Source organism: Drosophila mojavensis, unplaced genomic scaffold (genome assembly GCF_018153725.1).
Source record: "Drosophila mojavensis isolate 15081-1352.22 unplaced genomic scaffold, ASM1815372v1 contig_16, whole genome shotgun sequence".
NCBI lineage: Eukaryota > Metazoa > Arthropoda > Insecta > Diptera > Drosophilidae > Drosophila > Drosophila mojavensis.
In genome coordinates, this window is record NW_025318693.1 from 9,209,211 (window position 1) to 9,231,749 (window position 22,539).

The window sequence follows — 22,539 nt, forward strand, 5'->3', positions numbered from 1 at the left end:
ATATCGTTAGATATAATCTTGATGATCTATTGATGATATGTTAGCTACGCAGATTTGTGGTTATTTTACCTCTTCTTCTTCTTTAAGTAAATGCTGTCAACAGGCGCACGACGGCTTTGGACTAACAACAGAATTTATGCTGCTAGGACAGATTGCTGATACACTGCAAGAAATAGTATGGCAACATATAATGTTGGTACACTGCAGGAAATGGTATGCAAAACCTATTTAGAATTTACTAGAATATATTTGAAAAATTATCATTATATTATTTAATGAATACTAATACAACAATCTATGTCTATAAATACACTGTAAGTAATAGTAGAGCAATTTGTATACAGAATATATTTGATATTTATAATTTATTTATATATTTTACAAAAATTGAATTAAAAAATTGCTAAAATAATTTTAAAATTTTTGTTAACAAACAACAAGTTGCCGGTTAGACACATTGAGACTACACTGCAAGAAATGGTATATAAATAGGTCAAAATGATTTGTTATTATTTAATATTATTATTTTGAATCAAACTAATATTTTTAAGCAGGGCTAATCATTTAATAAAAATAAAATTAAAATAATAAATATAATTAAATATATAAATAATTATAAATAATTAAATATAATAATAATAATTAAAATATATATATGAATCTGTAGATCTTTAGATATGTACATATATTTAGCATAATTTATGTATGTAATTTATATTTCTCTATTTAAGATTATGCCTGTTATTATGTAATATTTTTAAATGTGTTCCCTTCTTTTCCATTCTCATGAATTCATATTAAATTTAATTTGAGCTATATAAAACGACGATTGTATATTCCATTTAAATTAATTGTTTTATTTACTAAAAGTGCAGCTCACATAGCTCTCTCAACTATCTCTATTCTATGAAAAGTATTATATATTTTATTATATTCTAAGCAACTATACCTCTATTTTTGCGCAGTGTTCTTCATCGAGAAGAAATCTCTTAAAGTTCTTTTGTATGGAAAAATTCAGAACTTTAGTTTAACATTTCCCCAACCACAACTTGAGTGGTTCTCTGCCATTCAGCTGTTGAGAATCACAGAGAAATGAGAATGTTAAGCTCAACAATGTTGCTGGCTTTGTGATTTGTGTGCTCGTTCGATGAGTCTCCCAGAGGGGCAATAATATTACACACGCTTGCTGTCCAGCTTATCTGAATTGCTATATATATATATATATATAATATAAATATATATCAGTAAATATTGAATCAGCAGCCCGCACAGCTCCCCCACCGCTCACTGCCCCGCCATGCCCACTGTCATCCCCAGTTTCCATAAGCGATAAGCCCGCAGCAGCCGACGCCGGCGCCGTCGTCGTCCAAGTACGAGTCCAAGTCGATCGAGACTTTAGTGCACTGAGCGCGTTTTCAGACGTCGGTCGTAGAGCAGCCAGCATCAAGAGGAATCAAGAAGATTAATAAATCTGTATAGTGATGCATAGGCTGTGTCTGCTGCTGCTGCTGCTGGGAATACAGTGCCTGCGAGCAGCGCCCGTCTACGATGACAATAAACGCCTCAATTTGAGTGCCAGCTGCCCGGACAGCTCCTGCCGGCTGTGGGGTCTGCACAGCGACTATCAGCAGCCGCTGCACTACTCGGGCGGCCAAGTGCAGTCGCTGCAGGCGCTGCAGCTAGGCAACTGCCAGATGAGAACACTGCCCCTGGAGCTGTTCCGCCTGACGCCCAATCTGCACAGCCTCCAGGTGCTCAACTGCAGCACCTACCATGTGAGCCGGGAGCACTTCGAAGCGCTGCCTCAGCTACGCCAGCTGATGCTGCAGCGCAACAAGATTGCTCGACTCAGTGGCCAGCCCTTTGGGTCGCTGCAGCAGCTACAGGTGCTCCAGCTGGACCAGAACATCATACAGTTGGTGCCCGCGCAGGCCTTCGAGGGTCTCACGCAGCTGCAGGTGCTCGGCCTGCAGGGCAACGGCATCACCGAGCTGATGGCTGGCGCCTTTGCGGCACTCGCGAATCTGGTCCATCTCGACCTGAGCTACAATGAGATTACCCACATGGATGCGAAAACTTTCGAGCGGAATGCCAAGCTGCAAACGCTGCTGCTCAAGGGCAATTCGCTGGCCGAGTTTGAGCCCAACTCGCTGGCAGCGCTGCCCGGGCTGCGCCTGCTCGATCTGAGCGAGTGCGAGCTGCATGAGCTGCCGGAGCTGCGCTTGCTGGGCGCACAGACGCTGCGGTTGGAGGGCAGCGGCGTGCAGCGGCTAATCATTGACGGCGGCGTTATCAATCTGCTGGCGGGCAACAATGCGCTGACGCAACTCAGCATTGGCGATAAGAGCGCCGTCATCGAGCTGGACCTGCACGCCAATCAGCTGAGCGGCTACGTGACGTCGGCGCTGCTGCTGGGCATGTGGAACCTGCAGCGCTTGGATCTGGCCAAGAATAACATCGATGCGCTCACCAGCGGCAACAGCTCCAGTGCTCTGCTCCTGCCCAGTCTCTCGCAGCTAAATCTGGCCCACAATCAGCTGCGCAGTCTGCCGCCGGATGCGGCGCTGTGGCCGCCGCAGTTGACCCAACTGGACATCTCCTTCAACCACCTGCTGACTGTGACTGCAGGGAGCTTGGCGACACTGCCACGCCTACAGCGCCTGCACATGGAGGGCACGCGGCTGCAGGAGTTCGACCACGAGCTCTTCCATCGCCAGCATCCGCATCTGCAGGAGCTGAGCATCTGCGACACGGAGCTCAGCTTTATGCGAATGCGCCGCATGATGATCTACTTGAGCGATCGTGGCGTCCATCTGCCGGTGCGCTGCCTGCAGAGGCCGGAGCCGGGCACCATAGATGCCCGATCAGTGTCCACAGAGTTGGCGGCTCCAGATGCAGCTCTGGTCCAGACCCGGGCTGGCGTCACCGGCATTCATCCGTATTGGACGACCCGGGACATCCTGGCCTTCCTCACGCTCCTGGCCGTGTTCATCATTCTGCTGATGCAGCTCTACCGCATTCTGGACGAGGAGGGCTGCCTGCTGCGCATGCACCTCTGGCTAATGGGCAGGCAACCCGTCCTGGACAATGGCACCCGGAACAGGCGCCTCAACGAGCAGGACTCTGAAGTATGAATCCGACGTATGATTTCTTTTACTTTATTATTTTTTCTCCAATATTTTGTTTCTTTTTTTTTTTAACCATTTCTCCCACTTAACAGAGCTCTAGTGATTAATCGCAAGACTACGTACACGCAGAGAAAACTCTAGCACTATTCAATTGGCTAATTCAAGGTAAAGCTGTAAAATCAATTATTCAATTTTCTTTTCTTAAGAAATAAAATAAAAAGCAATAATAAATAAAAACTAGTTGAATGTTGGGAGTAAATATTGATATATATAATTGTGTGTATATAAATTAAATATGATTGTAAATATATTTAGAAATACAATTTACTATTATTAAGCAATATTTAAATAAAGGGAAAAAAGCTCACACAAAAAATGTAAGTGCTTCTGCTTTTCAAATATCGCTTAAATTTCTTACAGTGTATATATTAAATTTACTTAATTATACAAAAAAAAAAACAAAAAAAATTTTTTAAATACATACAACGTTTTTACTTCTTTAAATGAATTAATTAAATTCTCAGTTTATTAAATTTAATGAAAAAGATGTAATATATTTTAAAAATTTTCAAATTTTAGTTTGTTTATTTAATTATTTATTATTATTATTAGTATTTTTATTATTATTTTTTATTTATTTACTTATTTCATAATATTACTTTTTAATTATTTATTATTATAATTTTTTTATTTTTTATTTACTAATATATATATATATATATATATATATATATATATATATATATATATATATATATATATATATATATATATATATATATTTTTTTTTTTTTTTACTTTATACTACGCAAATTTTACTTTAAGTCAAAGTTTTTCTCTCAGTGTATAAGTTATATATTTGGTATTTTATTTTTAAAATTAGTTTTGCCATATTTCTATGCGCGCAGAACTAACAAAAAGTGCAACAAAATCGCATCACAGTTCCCTGCAAATATCACTTTCAATCACAGCTCTTTTCTCTCGGTGTATATTGGCTCTATTGCACTCACATGTTGCCGCGTGCAATATGTTGCTAAAGATTTCAAGCTGCGAGAGCTAAACGACAATTGCTGACAATTTAGCGCTAGTTAAAGTTGCATGCTGACATTGTTGCTGCTGTTGTTGTAGTTGTTGTTGTTGTTGTTGTAGTTGCTGCCGTTGTTGTGGCTGTTGTATATATTGGCATCTAGGTTTGCATATGAAATGTTGGCCCAGACACAGGGTACGGACACCAGGCAAACGAAGAGACACAAGATGCATTCGCCAGATTCGCACAAAATACGAATTTAAGTTCAAAATAATTGCACGGCATGCAGAGGAGACAGGTCGTGTGTGCAACATGTGACTGCCTGGATGTAGCTTGGCCGTGGCCTGGCTGTTGCCCGTGGCAGTTACAGTGTTGCCTCGGCACTGCGCCTGACCAATAACGACAACATCCAACAGGAACAACCTGAACAACAACTTTTCCGCCTCCGTATGCCATACACTTGCCTTGCCATGCCTTGCCTTGGCCCGCCCCCTTTTCGGCCAGATTTGCCTACGACATGCTTTGGGTGGAAATTGTGTTCATGTTGCGAGCGGCCGCTGCTTATGGGGGGTTTGTGGAGGCTTGCGGGGGCTTGCAGGAGCTTTGGGCTTAGGGTTTTGGGTGCTAGCGCGCACTCGCACACTCAAGATTTTGATAGGGCATCGCAATTTCTGAGAAATTGTATTTTGATTTATTTATAATGTTACAGCGACATGCACACATAGCAGTCAAGGAGGGGCGGGCGGTCAGTCGTTGAGGGGGAGGGGGTAAGGCCTATGCCATGCAGTTGTTGCTGCTGCATATTCAATTTGAATTTATTGTTTTTGTTGCTGTTGCTGTTGTTGTTGTTGTGAAATCATTTCGATTAAATTAGAAATATGCAAATTATGTGCAGTCGAATTAATTATGCAAATACAAATAGAAATACACACACACACACACACACACACACACACACACACACACACGCACCAATAAGTATCAATGCTACTCGCATTAATTTATGCTTGCGCGCGTTTTGCTAGCGTTTTCGGACCTGCGCGCTTTGCTAGCGTTTTTTGGCCTGCGCGTTTTTTGTCGCGCCCAAAACGCTTGGCAATTAAATAACTTCACACCAGCGCTGCTTGTGGGCGTGCAAAAAGTAAAACGCGCACGCGGCTTTGGTTTCCTTTCCTTTAGCGCTTGCTATGAAAAATATTTCAACGATTTGTAAAGAAATCAAATCGAAAGGCCGCGCGATTGCAATTGTGCCACAAGCAATGCTGCAACGTGCAACAGCCAGGGAAAAATAAAAAAGAACCGTGCAGGGGCACAAAGATATTTCGAATGGGGCAACAATTTAGCAATCGTTCACGCGTCCAGGAGCGTCCAGTTCACAGGAGCGAGCAGCTTATTGCGTGAGCACTAGAGCAGTGAGTGTGGGCGACGGGGGTGGGAGGGGCGCTGGCACGCCCCTGCCGGCGACTCACCCCTTTTCTGGCGTTGGTTTTTTTTTTCGGGGTGGGCGTTGCCGCGGAGGCTGTGCAAAGTGTAAATTTATGATCATGCGATTTTTATCGAATGTGAATGTGCAAAAAAGTACAGCGCTTTTTGCACTTTATAAAAAGCAAAAGGCAGCCAAACACACACATATGGAATCACAATCACAGTCACAGAGCGAACGAAATGTGAGCCTGGCCGCATTATTATTAATACTCGCACGCCGTCTGTCATGTTTTGTATTTAGTCAATTTTCGCTTGGATTTTTATTGAATCGTTTGCTGCATTTTATTCTCATTTTTTGTGGCTTTTATATTATATATGTATGTATGTATGTATATTGTATAGTATATTATTTGCCTGCCGTGCGCCGCCTGTTTATTGGCAGCGTTTCATAAATCAAAGCGTTTATCAAATTTTCACACACTTGGGCTTTTGGCTGGAAAATGTGATTTTATGAGACACGCCCCCCTTCTGCGCCCACCGCAGCCCACAAGACAAAGTGCAACAGCAGCCGGCGGCGAGGCACGACAATGACACGGCGCGACCCCCAAGCACAAGACAAAGCTAGTCAGTCAATCAGTCAGTCAGTCCATCATTCAGTCAGTCAGTTAGTCAGCTCACACGTGGCTGAGGCTCCATTAATGCGATTATTTCTGTGCACTTTTGGCAACTGGCAAAGTTCATGGCATTAGTTCCGACTCAGTGAACGGCATTAGGGGCACGCGGAGTTAGGTGGGAAGTGCTTGTGGGGCATGCCACATTAAAGACATTTTAATGGTTATTCTCGCCGTCGACTTTGGCTGAGACAATGCCACAACCACAAGTGATATTTCACACTCACAATTTTTATAGACACACACACACACACTCACACACACATACATATATATCGATATTTCACACCATGCTTAGGCGCAAATTTGTTGCTCTAATCCAGAGACAGCGGCGCTGTCTCATTAGCGCCCCATGCTCCGCAGCAGTGGCAGCAAAGCGCCTGCGTGTTGCACGTTAATCGCATTATTTACAGCAAACAGGATCAGCGGCATGACTTTTGCATCTGAGCGCACAGAGTCCAACACCCAGACCAGACCCAGGCGCTCCCCGCTCACTCACTCAAAAGTCAAACGCCGACAAACACTCCCACGGGGATATCTGTGACATATGTAAAGTGTAAGCCCGGCCAAGGACCAAGGACCAAGGACGGCGGGGGTTGACCCACTGTCAAAGCGGCGGCGCGTGCCGGCGTGCGGTTCGTGTAATGAATATCCGCTTAGCTGCCGCTGCTGCCGCTGCTGCTGCCCCTGGATGCTGCACAAACGGGGTTGCAAGTGCTCTAAAGCTAAATGCCCAATGCTCAATGTCGATTGCCACCCCGGCTGCTGGGTGTGTCCGTGGTGCCGGGCGTGCTCTGGGAAATTGATCCGAGTGACGTTTAAAATATGCCTCGACTCACTCGTTGGGTGCACCGGCCAAATGATTGACTTGCCACAAGCAGCAAGCAGCCACCAGCAAAAAGGACAATCTCTAAATCGGTTTATGATAGTGTGAGAAAAAAAAAAAAACACATTAAAAAATACTTCAAATTAAAAAACATAAATAGCTATGATTGAGTGTGCCGCTTGAGGCTGTAAAGTCAAGGTCTAAAGTTGAGGTTTTGATATCGTTGGATTCTCACATAGATCCGATTAGAATAGTTGAACTTCTTATAGTATCGAGTAAATCTATCACCTGTTGCTACAAAAAATATATTAACAAGAATGTACATTATTATTAACAATATATGTAGATAATATCAAGCTAAGTTCTTTGCGTTCAAGACAACGCTATATCTCCACATCTAGCCTTAGATTCGAACTATTTATAACTCTATATATCTTTGTCTATGTATCTATAAATTTTTACGCTGGCTAAATCTATGTACTGCATCTACGAGGTTAGCTCAAAAACTGTCCGCTCTGATTGTTGTTATCCGCAGACTAAGCCTATTTCATTTCCGATTCTATGGTGAGATGCTTACTTATGCCGATAAATTATATTATTAAAATATTCAATTAATTCTTGACAGCTTATTTACCTAAGGGCTGGACTGGTCTTCGAGTTATAGTACATATACCAAAAAATCCAGCAAAAACTGTATCTCGTTGGCTATATACAGCAAACGAATGATGTCACAGACATATATTCACTAGATTTGAGACCCTATAGCTTTATCTTGTTTTCAAAAGTAAAGTAAAGAATGAAAGGAAAGAGCGATAATAAGCTATGATTGAAGAGATAAATTTAGCATCGAGATCAGAAGATCTTAAGGAAAGTATTACTAAAGTGCGATAACCCAAAAAAATTGTAATAATGTTTAATTGGGATTACTCTAAGGCGCTTTGAAATTATAAATAATTATTTGATTAAAAATATAAATATAATAATTTTTATTAAATATTAAATATGTAATATACTTTATGAACAGACCTCGTTAAAATGCATAGTCTCACTAACATACCACACTCTGTACTTAGACTCAAGGCTGATATGTTCTTATATAAACTATAAACAAGTTTCCATTTCTATATTAAAAACTATTTTAAATTTTAATTATATAAAACAACTTTTAGCTAATAATATGCTAAAAAAAAAATAATAGCAAGGCAATTATAATTATTATTATACTCTGTAATGGAATCAACCTGATTTCATATTGTTATGAATAATATGAAAATATTAAAAATGCTTCAACATTTAAACTCCATAAACTAAGAGTTTTTAATTAATTCTGGGTGTGTGTGCATGAGTTTTTTTTATTTATTTATTTATTTATTTATTTTTTTATTATAATATTCTTTGTAACATACATAAATTTTATTAACATAAAATTTATTTACTATGCACTGAACCCATTGAAAAATGGGAAATCAGATGTCTCTGTATGTTATATACATACATATATTTTTAATTTTTAATAAAAATAAGATCACATAAAATAATAATTATTATTAATATATAATTACATATTAATATTATAATATAATTATTAATTTATTGACTTGATTGTGATACATCATTAAATGCTGTATTCTTATTCCTACTTGCTTCTACTTTATTCTTATTTATGAATGATTACTTCATAAGTATTACAAATGTTTCCCAATCAAGATTTTAATATCTTAATAAATATGAAACTTTAATCAGAAATCAATCCAAATCAAATTGAAGACAAATTTTCTACATCTCAGCTAATTTCGTGTGAGAACTTTGTAGCAATTGAACTTTGAACGGCGCCAGGCTCAGCTCCTCAGCTCTCAACTCTCAGTTCACTGTGTTATTTGATATTTTTGTAGATGTGCTCTACTCTCTGTAACTGAATAAAAACAAATTAAAGCTCATTGTTCGGCTTTTGTCACTTCTTGGTGGCGTCGCATTCATTGTCTCCGATTACAGCTGCAGCAGTTTGCACAGAGCTCAGCCTCTGTTTGTGTTCAGGCTCAAGGTCCTTCCAGGGCAGGACCGTGGACCATAGACCGTGGACCGCCCGCGTTGCCTTTGTCAGGTCTCACTTCTCGTCTCTCGTCACAGTTTTTTATTTTTTGTTTTTTGTTTTTCGTTAAGCGAGTCACGTGCCACAATGACGACACTTCTGACATATCCGGCGGACCACACGCCGTACTCATTGTTCGCAGTGCCCGTCTCCTGCCACACTGCCACCCCCTCATGAAATCGCGCTGCGATGCTGCGGGCAAGTGTCAGGGCACAAAATTAGCGCATCACGTGCGCCTGTGCCGCAATATCCTTTAACTGGCTGCTCTTGCCATTCCCTGGTATCCTTATCGCTATCGATTTCGTTTAATATGTTAATCTGTGCCATCGCCCCGAAGCCACCCTTTCTCTACGCCCCTCCTCTGCTCTGCTCTGCTCTGCTCTGCTCTGCTCTGCTCTGCTCTGCCCATGCCGCTGTTCATTAGCTGAGAACAATAAAGGTCTTCGTTTTATATTATTATTGGAGCACTCCCCAATGGTAGTCCATTAAAATAGCCATACGCATGTCCTGGCGTCCACTTAATGGCCACCGCTTTCCCAAAAAGAGCTCTAAAGAATCAAAAAGATATCAAATGGAAATAAAAATCAACGAGAAAGGCTTTAAATACGCATCGCTCAAGAGATTGGGTAGCAATCGGAATGCATTAACTGCGGATAAAACTAATTACTGCCATATCTGACTCGGACTCCAGAGAGAGCTCTCTCGCTCTCTCTCATTCAGTCAGATATGCCGTCTCTTTCTGTATTTAATGCCTGCGTTAATTACCTTTTGCTTGGCTATTTTTATGGCTTTTCTGTGGAAAAACGCGTGAAAAGTTCTCAGGTGGGTAAATGGAATGCGAGTTTTCCAATAGCGACAGCCAGTCGCAGTCTGCCAAGACACTTGCCATTCCCATTGATATACCCTGTACAAGTGTAGCTCTAATTGTGGCTCATCTGCTTGTAATTGTATGAGTAAATATTAAATATTTTGTATAGCAAAGTAGTTGATAAAATAAAAATATCAGAAAAAATATATATAATATTTTATTTTTTTATTTTTTTTTTTTAGTTTGATAAAATACATAATTATTGGAAAGTTCTAAAAATTCTGAAAAACAAAATACATATTTTAAATATAATATAGGCATTATATTTATTTTTTAAATAAAATGTGGAAAAAATATATTAAACACAGAAACCAGAACATTACATTTGAATTACTTAAAAATACCAACGTCTCCAAAAAATAAATCTAACTATACTTATGCTTATTTGTAATTAAATTGTTATCACATGTAAATAATTTTTGAAATACAAATTCGTTAATTCGTTAAATTCAATTAATTTAACACTTAATCTGATATAAAGAAAAATATATTTATATATTGTATTAAACAATATACCTGCAGAAACTGTATGAATTAAACCATATTTTGATAGTTTTTACTCTAAATTTATTCTTGTCATATAAAAAGAAAAGGTTTTTAAAAATATAATTAAATTTCTATATTTACATTTTAGTAAATTAATATATTATTCAAATTAATATAAATATTCAAATTATTTTCTGTAATTAAAAAATATGAGTTCTCGTTAGTTTCTCTTGAGGCAGAACAGATATATATAAGCTACTCTTCATTTATACGCTTACTGAAAATATTATATTTTTTCTATATTTTCATTAATTTATTTAAGATATTTTGAATTTGAATTTGAATTTATTTTGGGCTCTCTTGCAGCAGATCAGCTATATATAAGCTATAAGCTATATAAGCTATAAGATGTCTATGTAGATACTTAAATATGTTTATATAGTATATTATTTTTTATGACCTCGAATTAGTTGGAGTTGTATAAATATTAAAAACGATTAACTCTATGTTGCTACGTTGTTTATTCGTAGCCATAATATTGGGGTTGCTCAACGATTAATGGCAGCTGCAGGAGGAGGGCGTTATTCTGGCTTAGCGGGCAGCCAATCCCCTGGCCAAATGCAAAATAGGCGCAAAAATCACAGCAAAAAACTTGGTCCGGGCCGCGCTTACATATAATGGGCAACAAGTTTGTTGTTGTTGTTGTTGTTGTTGTAAGTGGCGAGGCCAATGCAAAAGGATTGCATCTGATTGGATCTGAATGCTGGCCGAGGCACTTGCAGCAGCCGCAGCAGCAGCCGTCGCAGCAGCAGCAACGAATGGAGCTCGAATTGATGCAGATGCAACGTGATGCTTGTTGGTAATAAAATTGGTGCTTAAACGAATCCACTCACAGCCATTTAGCAATATCAGACATGGCTGTAAAATTAACAGAGCAACACACAGAACGAGCGATGGACCCAAAACAACAAGGGAACGGCCTCAACTGTATCCATGCTGGTTGTTGTTATTGTTGTTGCTGGTTGTTGTTGTTGCCATGTGCAATTATTTCTTTGTTGTTGCTGTTGCAATTGCCTTTTGGCCGCGTTAATGATGCAGGAGGAGTCGGGGCAGCGGTTGGACGCGCGCTTGCAGCACCAGCACCAGCACCAGCACCAGCAGCAGAAAAAAGAGGGAAAATACAAAAAATAACAAAAATGGCAGACTGGTTCCACGGGCCGCCAAGCCAAGCCGAGCGAAGTCAAGCCAAACCGAAGCCAGCGCACAGCCGGACCAGCCATTGAGTCTGCAGCATCAGCATCACTTAGTAACACCCACTTTCAGATCACGACAACAAAAGCTGACAGCAACAAAACCATTGATCAGCAAACTGATTGACTAAGAGATACCCTATCACTTTGAGTGAAATTTCCAAAGCTTTCAATACCCAACTATGTAACATGGCATAGAATGAAGTTAGCTGAGAACAGAATGAAATTAGGTATACCTTATGCATGATGATAATTAGTTCGGGTAATTGCTTATATGTATGTACATGCATATATGTATGTATATTTGAGTCACCTGAAAAGTTGACTGGACTAGTTGACTATCGTAAGTTATGTGATATCAGCGAGAGGAATAGATTATCTCCAAATTATCTCCTTACCTTACATCTCCATCTAGAAAATAGAAGCTTTTCAATTTTGGTTTGTGGAATTGTCTTGATGATCACCGACCTATCAAAAAGTCTAAAATATTTAAATTAACTACCAAATGTCTGCAAAGAAAAAGCAATAAGCTTATTGATAATTTTCCTATCCAAATATTATCGATAACTAATATATATCATTCCAAAATAATGTCAATCTCAATTAAAATCTTGAATTATCTTGATCTCTCTAAATAATACATATGTATATATAGTATTCTAACTATTAATTCATTTATCTATCGTCGAACCCACTTATCAATTTATTTATAATAAATAATATTAATATATTTATTTGTATATATTTTTTATATATTCTTATTTACTATCCAGCTGCAGCTTGTTAAATATTCACGCATATACGCATCATACTCCTCATTAGGCATTCGCATAACTACAGGGTATAACAAGGGCCAGTGCAATATGCAACGCTCTTGTGCCAAATTTTGATGGTCTAAAGCGCAACTTCGTCTCAGCCTCTATCCGTCTGGCTCCCTCCATCTGTGCCCTCTCGCTCTGCCACTCCCCGCCCACAGCTGCCCTGGCTAACTGCACAGAAATTTATGACAAAATCTCATGAGATTTGATGAGCCAAACGCAAGCGCAATGTTTTCTTATTGAGTTTTTCAAAATTCTGACAAGTTTTTTTTTTCTTTTTTCTCTTTTTTTGGGGCTCGCTTTGGTCATGTGGATTGCAGTTTGGGACCGTGCACGATCGCATTAATTTATTAATTTAATGGTAAAAACGTTATGAGACGCTTGAGAACAAGTGAAAGGAGTAGGAGAAGAGACGGAGGCTGAGGCAGAGGCAGAGGCAGCGGCAGAGACGTCGGTTAGGGGGATTGGGGCTTTGCTACCTTCAGGCAACTGTGGATACACACGGGGCGTTTCTAACAATTTTATGCCAGATGAGCGCCTAAATGATCGCGATCAGTTACCTGCCAGCCAGCCCCATCCATCGCAGCCAGGCTGAGGCCAGAGCTGGAGCTGCAGTTGGGCTCTGAGAGAAACGTGCGTCCACTTAAACCGCAGACAATCTTCATTATGGACACTGGAGGGCACACAGCTGCAGCAGTTCCGATTTGCCGATATACCACAAGATGCTGATGCAGTCGCTGTGGTTGCTACCTTCACCCGCACTCGCACCCGCACCCGCACCGGCACCCGCCCTCGACTTCGCTGCCATCGCTGCCAGGTGAGGTGTTTATTAAGGTGTAATGCAATTTTTCATATTTCCTTTTATTCGCTCGCAGAGGGGGCGAGCAGCTGGCGTGGGCGGAGCAACTGGAAAATTGCAATAATATGTTTGTATATCTTTTCCTTTTAGCCAAGCCAAAATGGATGCACTATGCAGGCCGCTCAAGCTGCCGGGGAGGAGGGGCTGCCAACACGGCAACACGGCGCAAAAATGAGAAAAGAGAGGAAAAAAGAAAAAACTGTGGCAACATGTTTGAGGTTTTCGCTTTTCCGACATAAATAATGGTCATAAATTGAGCATGGCCGGAGCTAAAAATTCAGTATTTATAGCCAAATGATAAAAATAAGATTTATTAACATTTTGCTGCCCCGCACTAGCCGCACACACACACACACACACACACATACATACACACGCAGTCCTTTTTGCGATTTTCACACACCCCGACACGAAAAAAAAAAGAATCACAAGGCAAAAGATTGCAATTGCATATGGCCCACTGAGCACATACTCTGTATTTTAACAGCTAAGCTGAGTTTTAGAAGCACTTGTAGGGCTAGTGGCTTTACAACTGTGCGACAGTGGCTGTAAAACTGCCCAAAAGAAATATTAGTAATAAGTGCGGAAATGAGATAAAGAAATAAAATGCTGAAATATACTTGACTTCAGTTGCCCTAAAACTGCAGCTGATTGAATGTGACTTTGAAACTGTATGCTTTGGTATATTGATACGACTATTTTAATTCGAAATGGTTTTGATGAAGAAACTCAGTAACTCCATAACTGTAACGTAGGGCTGCCAGCCTGTGTCATTAAATGCACAGTGGCTTTTAAACTGTGTGTGGTGGCAGTTACTTTGAAAATGTTTGCTAAGGTATGCATACATACGTTGTACCTACATACATACAGTCCGATGGAAATATATTAATATAAATAAGTAAATAATAACTTTGAAATGAATTGACAGTGCCTGTCTAAATGGCTCTAAAATTGTTGCATATCTTGCCTCACTTTATATACAGGGTATTAAAAATGAGAGGATGCGCCAGAACATCCGTTTCGCTTCGCCGTGTGGCTGATCCTGTGCGCAATTTTTTTTTTACAATTTTGGCTGAAAAGCAGGCGAGCAACTAATTAGTTTTTTTTCGTTCTTCTTATTTTTTAAGCACACTGAAAATTTGCCAAGAAGCTGACTGCATCGCTGGCTGTCTGTCCGGCAAGAACTTGGCCATATTCGAGCTCTTCTTTGCCTTTTATGGCGTTTCACAATTAGTGCAGCAGCAGCGCCTGCGGCTGGCTGGGCCACAAACAAGATTTCAATAAGAAAATCTGAAAAATCTGAAAAATCAAGCAAATGTAGCAAAGCCAAAAGCTAAACAACAAGAACAACAACTGCGACGCACACGCAGCCAGATTTTAATCAAAAATTCACAGCATTGTTTGCCTGTCAAAGCAGCAAAAAAAAAAGGCCGATTATCGCAGGCGCAGGACGAGCAGGAGCCCGAGTAGGACTAAGAAAAGGCCTGCATATAGCAAAGTTGTTGCTGTTGTTGTTGGCTTAAATTCCAAGCGCATTTCATAAAGCACCACAGGCAAGAGTGAGTGAGTGAGAGAGAGAGAGAGAGAGGGCAACAAAGTAAGAAAAGAGAACAACGTGCCATAAAACTGTTCCATATTGTTGCAACAACTACAACGGCATCGACATCGGCATCGGCATCGCGCGTGACCACAGCTGCCCCAGGCGCTGGTGTTGGTGCCCACCCACTTATCGCAACATTGCTTTATGGCATTCTTCTTCGCTGCTGACCGACACATTTAATATAAGAAACTCATGAATATCATTAGCAAGTAGAGAAGAAAGAAGCCATGAGCAGCCATTAAGTTGTTGTAATAACAATGAAAATGTTTTCGTGCATGATAAGATGCTCTTCATATTAAATTTAATAACATTTTTAAATATTTTCCCGCGCTCCATGTATTCTATTTATTTTTAATCAGCTGGCAATACGCATAGCGCTGCCACATCGGTAGAAATACATCGTGTAGCATAACAAGCTGAGCGGTCACACTCTTAACTATCGCATAGTTACAACTCGATACATTTGTGTGGTGGTGGCGCACGATTGACACTTATCGTTACAGAAATATTCGCAAACGTTGTCGAAAGTGTTGTCGATGCGTTGCGCAGTGTTTAGTTTATTGTTTATTAACAGGTAAATAAATACTCAATATGTGTGTACTCATGTAAATGCCAACGCTGTTAAGTAAATAATAAACAAACTGTGATTGTTGTACAAGCCGAATGGCTGTATTTGTGTGATCAGATTTTAACATTGAGAGATAATTTTCTCTTGTCCATCTCGGTTTACTGTATAATTTGTGCGTCATCATTGTCTGTTCGCTGTTGTTTGATTACAAATATATGTGCAATATTGTTGACGAACTAAACAATCTACCGGTGCACTGTACATGTTGTTTCGCATTCGTTTGTTTGATTAGAAAGTCGGCTGCCGATATTGTGGGTGTGTGGGTACCGTTCGGAACGGCAAAGAGCAAGCAACAGCAGCTACAAAATTTCTCAACGTACGTCAAGGCGAACATCGCGCGAAAAAAGCTGAAAGAAAAAAATCATAATATAATCGTCGGCGCTCTCGCATCACCCAACACCCGCTGGCCTAGACTTGCTCTCTCTCTCTCTCTCTCTCTCACTCTATCTGTCTGCCTGACGGCTGTTCCGCGCTCAGTGACGATATAATGTCGACAGCGACGTCGACGCGTCGGCACGCGTAGCTCTTTTTCAAAGGTCACGGGCGGACGCAGGAGGCGGACGGCGCCTGTTTTTATTTTTATTGGTTCGCTTTGTTTTGTTTTAGCGGCGGAAAGAACGCGAAAATACGATAATTCAAGATACAATGAAAAGCAGAAGGAAAAAATAAGCATTTCTGTCGGATAAATTCGACCACAAAATACTTTCTAAAGTTTGAGAAGCATTTGTTTTTCATTCTCTATGAATATGAAACGGTAACTTTAACAGTGCGTTTATTTCAATTTGTTATTTGTTGAGTCCATCTCTAAAACTGCATTTCGATGTTTTCAAACAGGTAGAAAGTTTTAGAGCCACTTGTTTGCTATTGCGTTTGTAGTATGTTTGACTCTAAAGCTCCAAATGGAAGTAAAGGGTGTCAAACTGTAATTTCACATCTAGTCGAAGCCTGGCTCTAAAACAAATACATATTATAGTCATACTTCTACAATATACTCCTCTTAACTCTATAAATCGGCTATTTCCAGCAATAAATGTTTTGTTTTCATTTCGTCAGGCGCCAAGATGGATTTCGCCAGCGTACTTAATAAGAGCGAGCCACACCAGCGCACCATCATACACCTGGACATGGACTATTTCTATGCCCAAGTGGAGGAGTTGCGTAATCCCTCTCTGCGCACCCAACCACTGGCCGTGCAGCAGAAGAACATTGTGGTCACGTGCAACTATGTGGCCCGAGCGAGAGGCGTTACCAAGCTGATGCTTGTCGTGGAGGCAAAACGTCTTTGCGCTGACCTGGTGCTGGTCAATGGCGAGGATCTGGCCCCATATCGGCTAATGTCCCAAAAGATCTTCGATCTGCTGCTCAACTATACGCCCGATGTCGAGAAGCTGGGTTTCGATGAGAACTACATGGATGTCACGTCGTTAGTGGAACTGCGACAGGCACACGCTGCCGATGCCCAGTTCAAGCCACCTGTGGGACACATTTACCCAGCGGACGGCACTCCGCTGACTGCCTGCAGCTGCGGCTGCGCCCAACGACTGGCCATAGGCACGCGAATAGCCCAGGAGATACGCGACGAACTGCACCTGCGGCTGGGCATCACCTGTTGTGCTGGCATTGCCTACAACAAGCTGCTGGCCAAGCTCGTGGGCAGCCGCCACAAGCCCAACCAGCAGACGGTGCTGGTGTCCACGTATGCGGAGCAGTTCATGCGGGAGCTGAACGACTTGCACAGCGTCACGGGCATTGGCCAGAAGACGCAAACGCTACTGCAGGAGGCGGGCATTACCAGCGTGGAGCAACTTCAGAACTGCGACATGGACTTTATGCGCAAGAAGTTTGGCTTCGAGACAGCGACAAAGCTGCGCGACTTGGCTCTGGGCCGCGATGCCAGCTGCGTGCGGCCGACAGGCAAACCCAAGACGATCAGCGTTGAGGATGCCTGCAAGACCATATCGGTGCACACGGATGTCACGGACAAGTTTCGCATGTTGCTCAAGCGACTGATGGAGCAGGTGGGCAGCAACCTATAAATATAGAAATTCAACAGACACTCATTTTGAACCATACGTAATCCTTCCAACAGGTGGCCGAGGACGGTCGCATTCCCATTGCCATCAAGGTAGTGCTGCGTAAATTTGATCCCCAGAAGAAGAGCAGCCATCGCGAGACCAAGCAGGCGAACATACTGCCCTCGCTCTTCAAGGCCTCGGTCTGTGCCGGCGAGACGGGCGTCTGTAAAGTGCAGCTGGCTGATGGAGCATTGGACAAGCTGCTCAAGATCATAATGCGTCTCTTTGAGCGCATTGTGGATCTAAATAAGCCCTTCAACATCACACTGATTGGCCTGGCCTTCTCCAAGTTTCAGGAACGCAAGGTTGGCTCCTCGTCGATAGCAAATTTTCTCATTAAAAAGGCCGACCTGGAGGTGCAGTCAATCACTTCTCTAACAAATACGAGTCTCACTAGTCCTACGTCGGAGAGCAGTCCGACAGCGATGAGCGGCGACGAGGCCGCCTTTCGCTCCTCACCCACCACATTCAAGCCCAGTGATCAGTTCTATAGAAGACGCGCCACCACAGCGTCTCCCGTTCCCATGCTCCTGGACAATGGCTCGGAATCGGCAGCCACCAACTCGGATTTCAGTGATTTCTCCGAAACGGAGGTGGAGCCCTCGCCCAAGAAGAGCCGCATTGGCCGCGTGCTGGTGTCGAAGCGCAGTCGCCTCGCCGGCGATGTGGCGGACACGGCAGCCGATGTGGCCTCTCCGAGCAAACTGCGCGTTTGCGATCTGCGACTCAACTCACGTGACAGCGAAAAGGATTTTCCCATGAGCCCGATTGCAGCATCTACATCGGGATCGTCCAGTGCGCCGCGATTTCGCACAATTCAGCCGCCCAACACGCTGGTCAATCGAATCGATGGCAGTCTCCGCTTCATACCCGCACGCACGGCCAGCCGCCTTAGTTCGAATGCCAGCTCGACGGCATCCTCGCCGCTGCCCTCGCCCATGGATGATACGGTCAGTGCGCCCAGCACTCCCACTCTGACACCAGCGTTGCAGGAGGCAGCCCAAGCGCCCAGTGTGGGCAGTGCAACCACGGAGGCGGCCACAGGCGATTCACTGGCGCATCTGGCCTGTCCCGCCGGTGTGGATGCTCAGGTCTTCAAGGAGCTGCCCGTTGAGCTGCAAAACGAATTGATTGCCTCGTGGCGCAGCTCGCTAGTGGTGGCTGCAGCCAATGCCGTGGAGCAGGCGACAACTAGCAGCGGCAGCTCGGCCAGTGCGGACAGCAGCAGCAACAGCAGCGGAGCCGGAGGCAGCAGCACCACCACGCAGAAGAATACCCTATATCGTTATTTCCTGAGGAACAAGTGATGTTGTTGTAGCCGCGTTCAACGCAAACTCTGCCTAATTAAGATTAAAAACGAAACACATATACACTATATTATATATACACATATATATTTTGATAGGTTTGTGGTATTAGAATAAACTGTTGATGAAATTCCCGGATTCGCATTATTCAGTACATTTATTATTTCATATACACTTCATTGAATACTCACATACAGAATTTTAAAGGTGCCCTACTTAAGCTTAAATCTTTTAATATTCTCTGTGTTCGCCCTTGCTAAAGCGTCCAGACGAATGCTGAACTTAAGCGCTTGCACACTTTGCATATATTACTAACATGTGTTTTAAATAACAAAACTTGTTTTTGTTCTCTTTGTTGCTAAGAAATTTGGGAATCTGTCCGTTTGACTTGATACAAGTTAAAGTCGAAATACATACAAATTGAAGTTTTGTAGTTTACCTTAAATGGTAACAACGAAATATGTACAAAAAAAATATAAAAATAGAAATAATAATGATTTGTATATAATTATATAGAACAGTATACAATTTGTTTAGGGCGACCTATTATCATACATTTTAACTATATATATTTATATATATATATAACTATATAATAAACTATTGATTAAAGTCTTTGAAGCAATAATTCATTTTTTATAGTGTTTGCTAGGAAAATGGCAACAACAGCAGAAACGACGGCAACAGTTGCAGTGGCACGTTCAGTGGCTCAGCCAGCCGCATTTGATAAAGAACTTGCGCAGCGAGATTTCCATGGGGCTGCCCAGAGATGGAGCACCACTCAGGCAGACCGTTTTGAAGGATAGATAGGTTGTGGGTGTTATGTTGTGCTTCTTGCACAAATCCAGCTCATTGTGCGTGAGCAAATCGCTTCCCAGTGGCTGTGATCGACGCTTCAGCTCGTCCAGTTGGCTACGCAGAATTTGGCTCATGCTTGGCGGCTGCTGTTGCTGCTGCAGCTGTTCCTCTGCCGAACTATTGCTGGCGGCGGCGGCGGGATCGCTTAGCTGCAGCTGCATTTTTAAGCCGCTTTGCAGCAGCTGCTGCTGATGTTGTGGGTTTCCCTTCGCTGCTGCTGTCGACTGCGGCAAGTTCGCCTGGGCTGCCGTCATCGTAGCCGTGGAAGTCGCTGCCGTCGCTGTCATTGCCGACTCCAATGTCAGCCCCTGGCCCATGTCCGTGCTCAGCCCCATCGCCGTCGCCGTCACCGTCCCCGTTGTCATTGTCGTCGGCAGCATCGTTGTCGTAGCTGCCGACGATGTCCGATAGCTATCCAAGTAGTTTCTGCTGGGCAATAATACGCCGGAGCAGGTCGGGTCGCCGATGTGGTGCATGCTTCTTGGTGCGATTGAACTTGAACTTGCCTCGGCGCCGCTTAACTGTTCGCTGTGAATCGATGCAAACAAGAGAAAATTTTGATGATATGATATGATCCATGCAGGGATGTATGGGTTGACTTACGCCTTTCTGGGATTCGCTTGAGGGGAGTGCAAGGAAGAGCTTAGCGGCCGAAGACTTCCATTGTAATGATGTATGTTGTCCTGTGGTTAAACATTGTCTTATACAACCATTCAAACGCTGCGAGTTGGGCGCGTTGATAATACAAAGGAGCTGAATATCGTGAAAGTAAGACAAGAGACAGGGAGAACATTTTCATTGCGTTGCGTTGCGATTCAACTAACATAGCTAACAACCAGAGCTGGAAAATCAACAGAGCTACTCCTTCATCTCAAAATGGATCGGTTGCCAATTGGGTTTTCCAGCTCTAGCAGACACGATATTCAACTCGCCATGCATTCAAATACAAGGGACCAATCACACAAATGATATGCCACACTTACGGTCTTTCCATGGCCATATGGTCCCGTGGAGCGGTGCGTCGCCATTGCTGCATGCTGCTCAAAGTGCCGGCAATCGTCGATCTTCGTGATGCCATTGTAGCGATAGCGATATAGTTCCGATTGCCTGATGCGCAGCTCCTTCTCGCGCTCTAGCGAGCTGAGCAGGCGCTCGTACTCGTTGCAGGAGTAGAATTGAGCAAAGACACGAAAGCGATCGCGGAACTCCTTCTGCTCCTTGGTGAGGCCCGGATGCAGCGCATAGTTGCGATTGCGAAAGAAGTTGGCCACGAGCTGATAGTCGCGCACCATTCGTTTCCTGCGTGCCCGCTCGCGCAGTCGCCGCGTATATATGTCTACGTGAGCCAGTTTCAGCATGACATCCACTTCCACATCCTCCGAACTGAATACAATGTTTGAGATCAACTGTTCGGCCGTTGGATCATACTCGCGCTCAAAGCTATCACGATTGGGCATGTAGCCCAGTTGCAGCGCTTCTTCATTGGTTATATCTAGGGGTGGCAGGCGGGCAAGCGCATTGGCGCCCAAGGGTCCAGTGTCATCTTCAGTGTGATCGATTAGGATGGGCCGCTGTAGTTGCGCCGGCGTCCAAGTGGCCTTGCCTATGGTTCCATTCACAAATTTATTTACATACTCCTCTTTGGCATCCTCCGCGGACTTGGTTTCAATGTGTTTGCTAATATCCTCCCAATTGCCAAAGCCATACTGTTCTATTGCATCTAGCAGGCGAATCTCTTCGCGTGCCGTCCAGGCGCCCTTGCCGCGAAATACACTCAATATGGCAGTGCCGGTGTCCATAAACTGATATGCATGACTGTTTTGATGGGCGCCAATCTCTGCGCCAGTTGCGAAGCACTGCAAAACAAAAATATGAATAACGGAAAACTTCAAAACAACTTTTGTTTATGTGATTCTTCACGAATTATCGAACTTTGCGATAACTGGAGAAATAACTGGAGACTAGTTATCCGTTAGTGGCCAATACCGATTAAATCGGTTATTCATATGATTAATTTAATTTCAGCAGATATTAATTAACTGGAATATAGTTCTATACCAACTTTCTTTATGGTCACATGAACTTCAACGTCAATTTACCAGCACTTTCTATACAATACTTAAAAACATTCAATCACATTTACAGACACACACTAGTATCAATTTTTGCATATTTTGTTGCCGAGTACAGAGAACAGCTGTTTAAAAACAACATTGTGAAATCGCCCGGCTATATGTACAGTTTTAGATGCGTCAGCACAAACACATATATATGTCAGCTCTTTTCGCGTTATGTCTGTGTCGGCGTGTGTGTAAAAAGTCTATGTATGTAGGTGTATGCTACACATTCATACATACACATACATATACGAGTACTTATACTTACTTGGAGGCACAGATCAAAATTTTCGCACTCAGCACAATGTACACGTATGCCTTGGATATCATCCTGGCAATTGGTACAATTGTACTTTGTGAACAAATCCGCAATTGTAGTCATTTCGACTTTAAATAGCGTTTTTTCTTGAATAATTGAAAATGCGAAAAACGCTCTATGCTTCAGTCGCCATCTTGGCCCAACAACAGAGTTGCCATATCGTTCGAAAACCCCAGCTAATACCCTTG

At 42.5% G+C, this 22,539-nt stretch overlaps 3 protein-coding genes across 7 annotated transcripts; 2 read left to right on the forward strand and 1 right to left on the reverse strand.

The window, feature by feature from the left end:
- Positions 1-1,395: 1,395 nt before the first annotated feature.
- LOC6572911 (insulin-like growth factor-binding protein complex acid labile subunit) lies at positions 1,396-3,378 on the forward strand. Of its 2 annotated transcripts, none has more exons than XM_015166650.3 (2): positions 1,396-3,141; positions 3,221-3,378. In XM_015166650.3, exon 1 carries the CDS (start codon positions 1,482-1,484, stop codon positions 3,132-3,134), a length of 1,653 nt encoding a protein of 550 aa, XP_015022136.1. In that variant the 5' UTR covers positions 1,396-1,481; the 3' UTR covers positions 3,135-3,141; positions 3,221-3,378. The 2 variants fall into 2 exon arrangements, with proteins under 2 accessions (XP_015022136.1, XP_001999016.2); XM_001998980.4 differs by having other exon boundaries at positions 1,397-3,128.
- Positions 3,379-15,522: 12,144 nt separating this feature from the next.
- LOC6572910 (DNA polymerase iota) lies at positions 15,523-19,195 on the forward strand. 3 transcript variants are annotated; one of them, XM_015166649.3, is made up of 3 exons: positions 15,523-15,621; positions 16,729-17,693; positions 17,765-19,195. In XM_015166649.3, exons 2-3 carry the CDS (start codon positions 16,737-16,739, stop codon positions 19,055-19,057), a joined length of 2,250 nt encoding a protein of 749 aa, XP_015022135.1. In that variant the 5' UTR covers positions 15,523-15,621; positions 16,729-16,736; the 3' UTR covers positions 19,058-19,195. The 3 variants fall into 3 exon arrangements, with proteins under 3 accessions (XP_015022135.1, XP_043863135.1, XP_001999015.1); XM_044007200.1 differs by having other exon boundaries at positions 15,533-15,621; positions 16,700-17,693; XM_001998979.4 differs by lacking the exon at positions 15,523-15,621 and having other exon boundaries at positions 16,600-17,693.
- Positions 19,196-22,515, reverse strand: LOC6572908 (transcriptional adapter 2B). 2 transcript variants are annotated; one of them, XM_015166647.3, is made up of 4 exons: positions 22,301-22,515; positions 20,899-21,771; positions 20,519-20,598; positions 19,196-20,443 (listed from the first exon to the last, which is right to left on the reverse strand). In XM_015166647.3, exons 1-4 carry the CDS (start codon positions 22,412-22,414, stop codon positions 19,759-19,761), a joined length of 1,752 nt encoding a protein of 583 aa, XP_015022133.1. In that variant the 5' UTR covers positions 22,415-22,515; the 3' UTR covers positions 19,196-19,758. The 2 variants fall into 2 exon arrangements, with proteins under 2 accessions (XP_015022133.1, XP_001999013.1); XM_001998977.4 differs by having other exon boundaries at positions 20,519-20,668.
- Between the last annotated feature and the right edge of the window lie 24 nt (positions 22,516-22,539).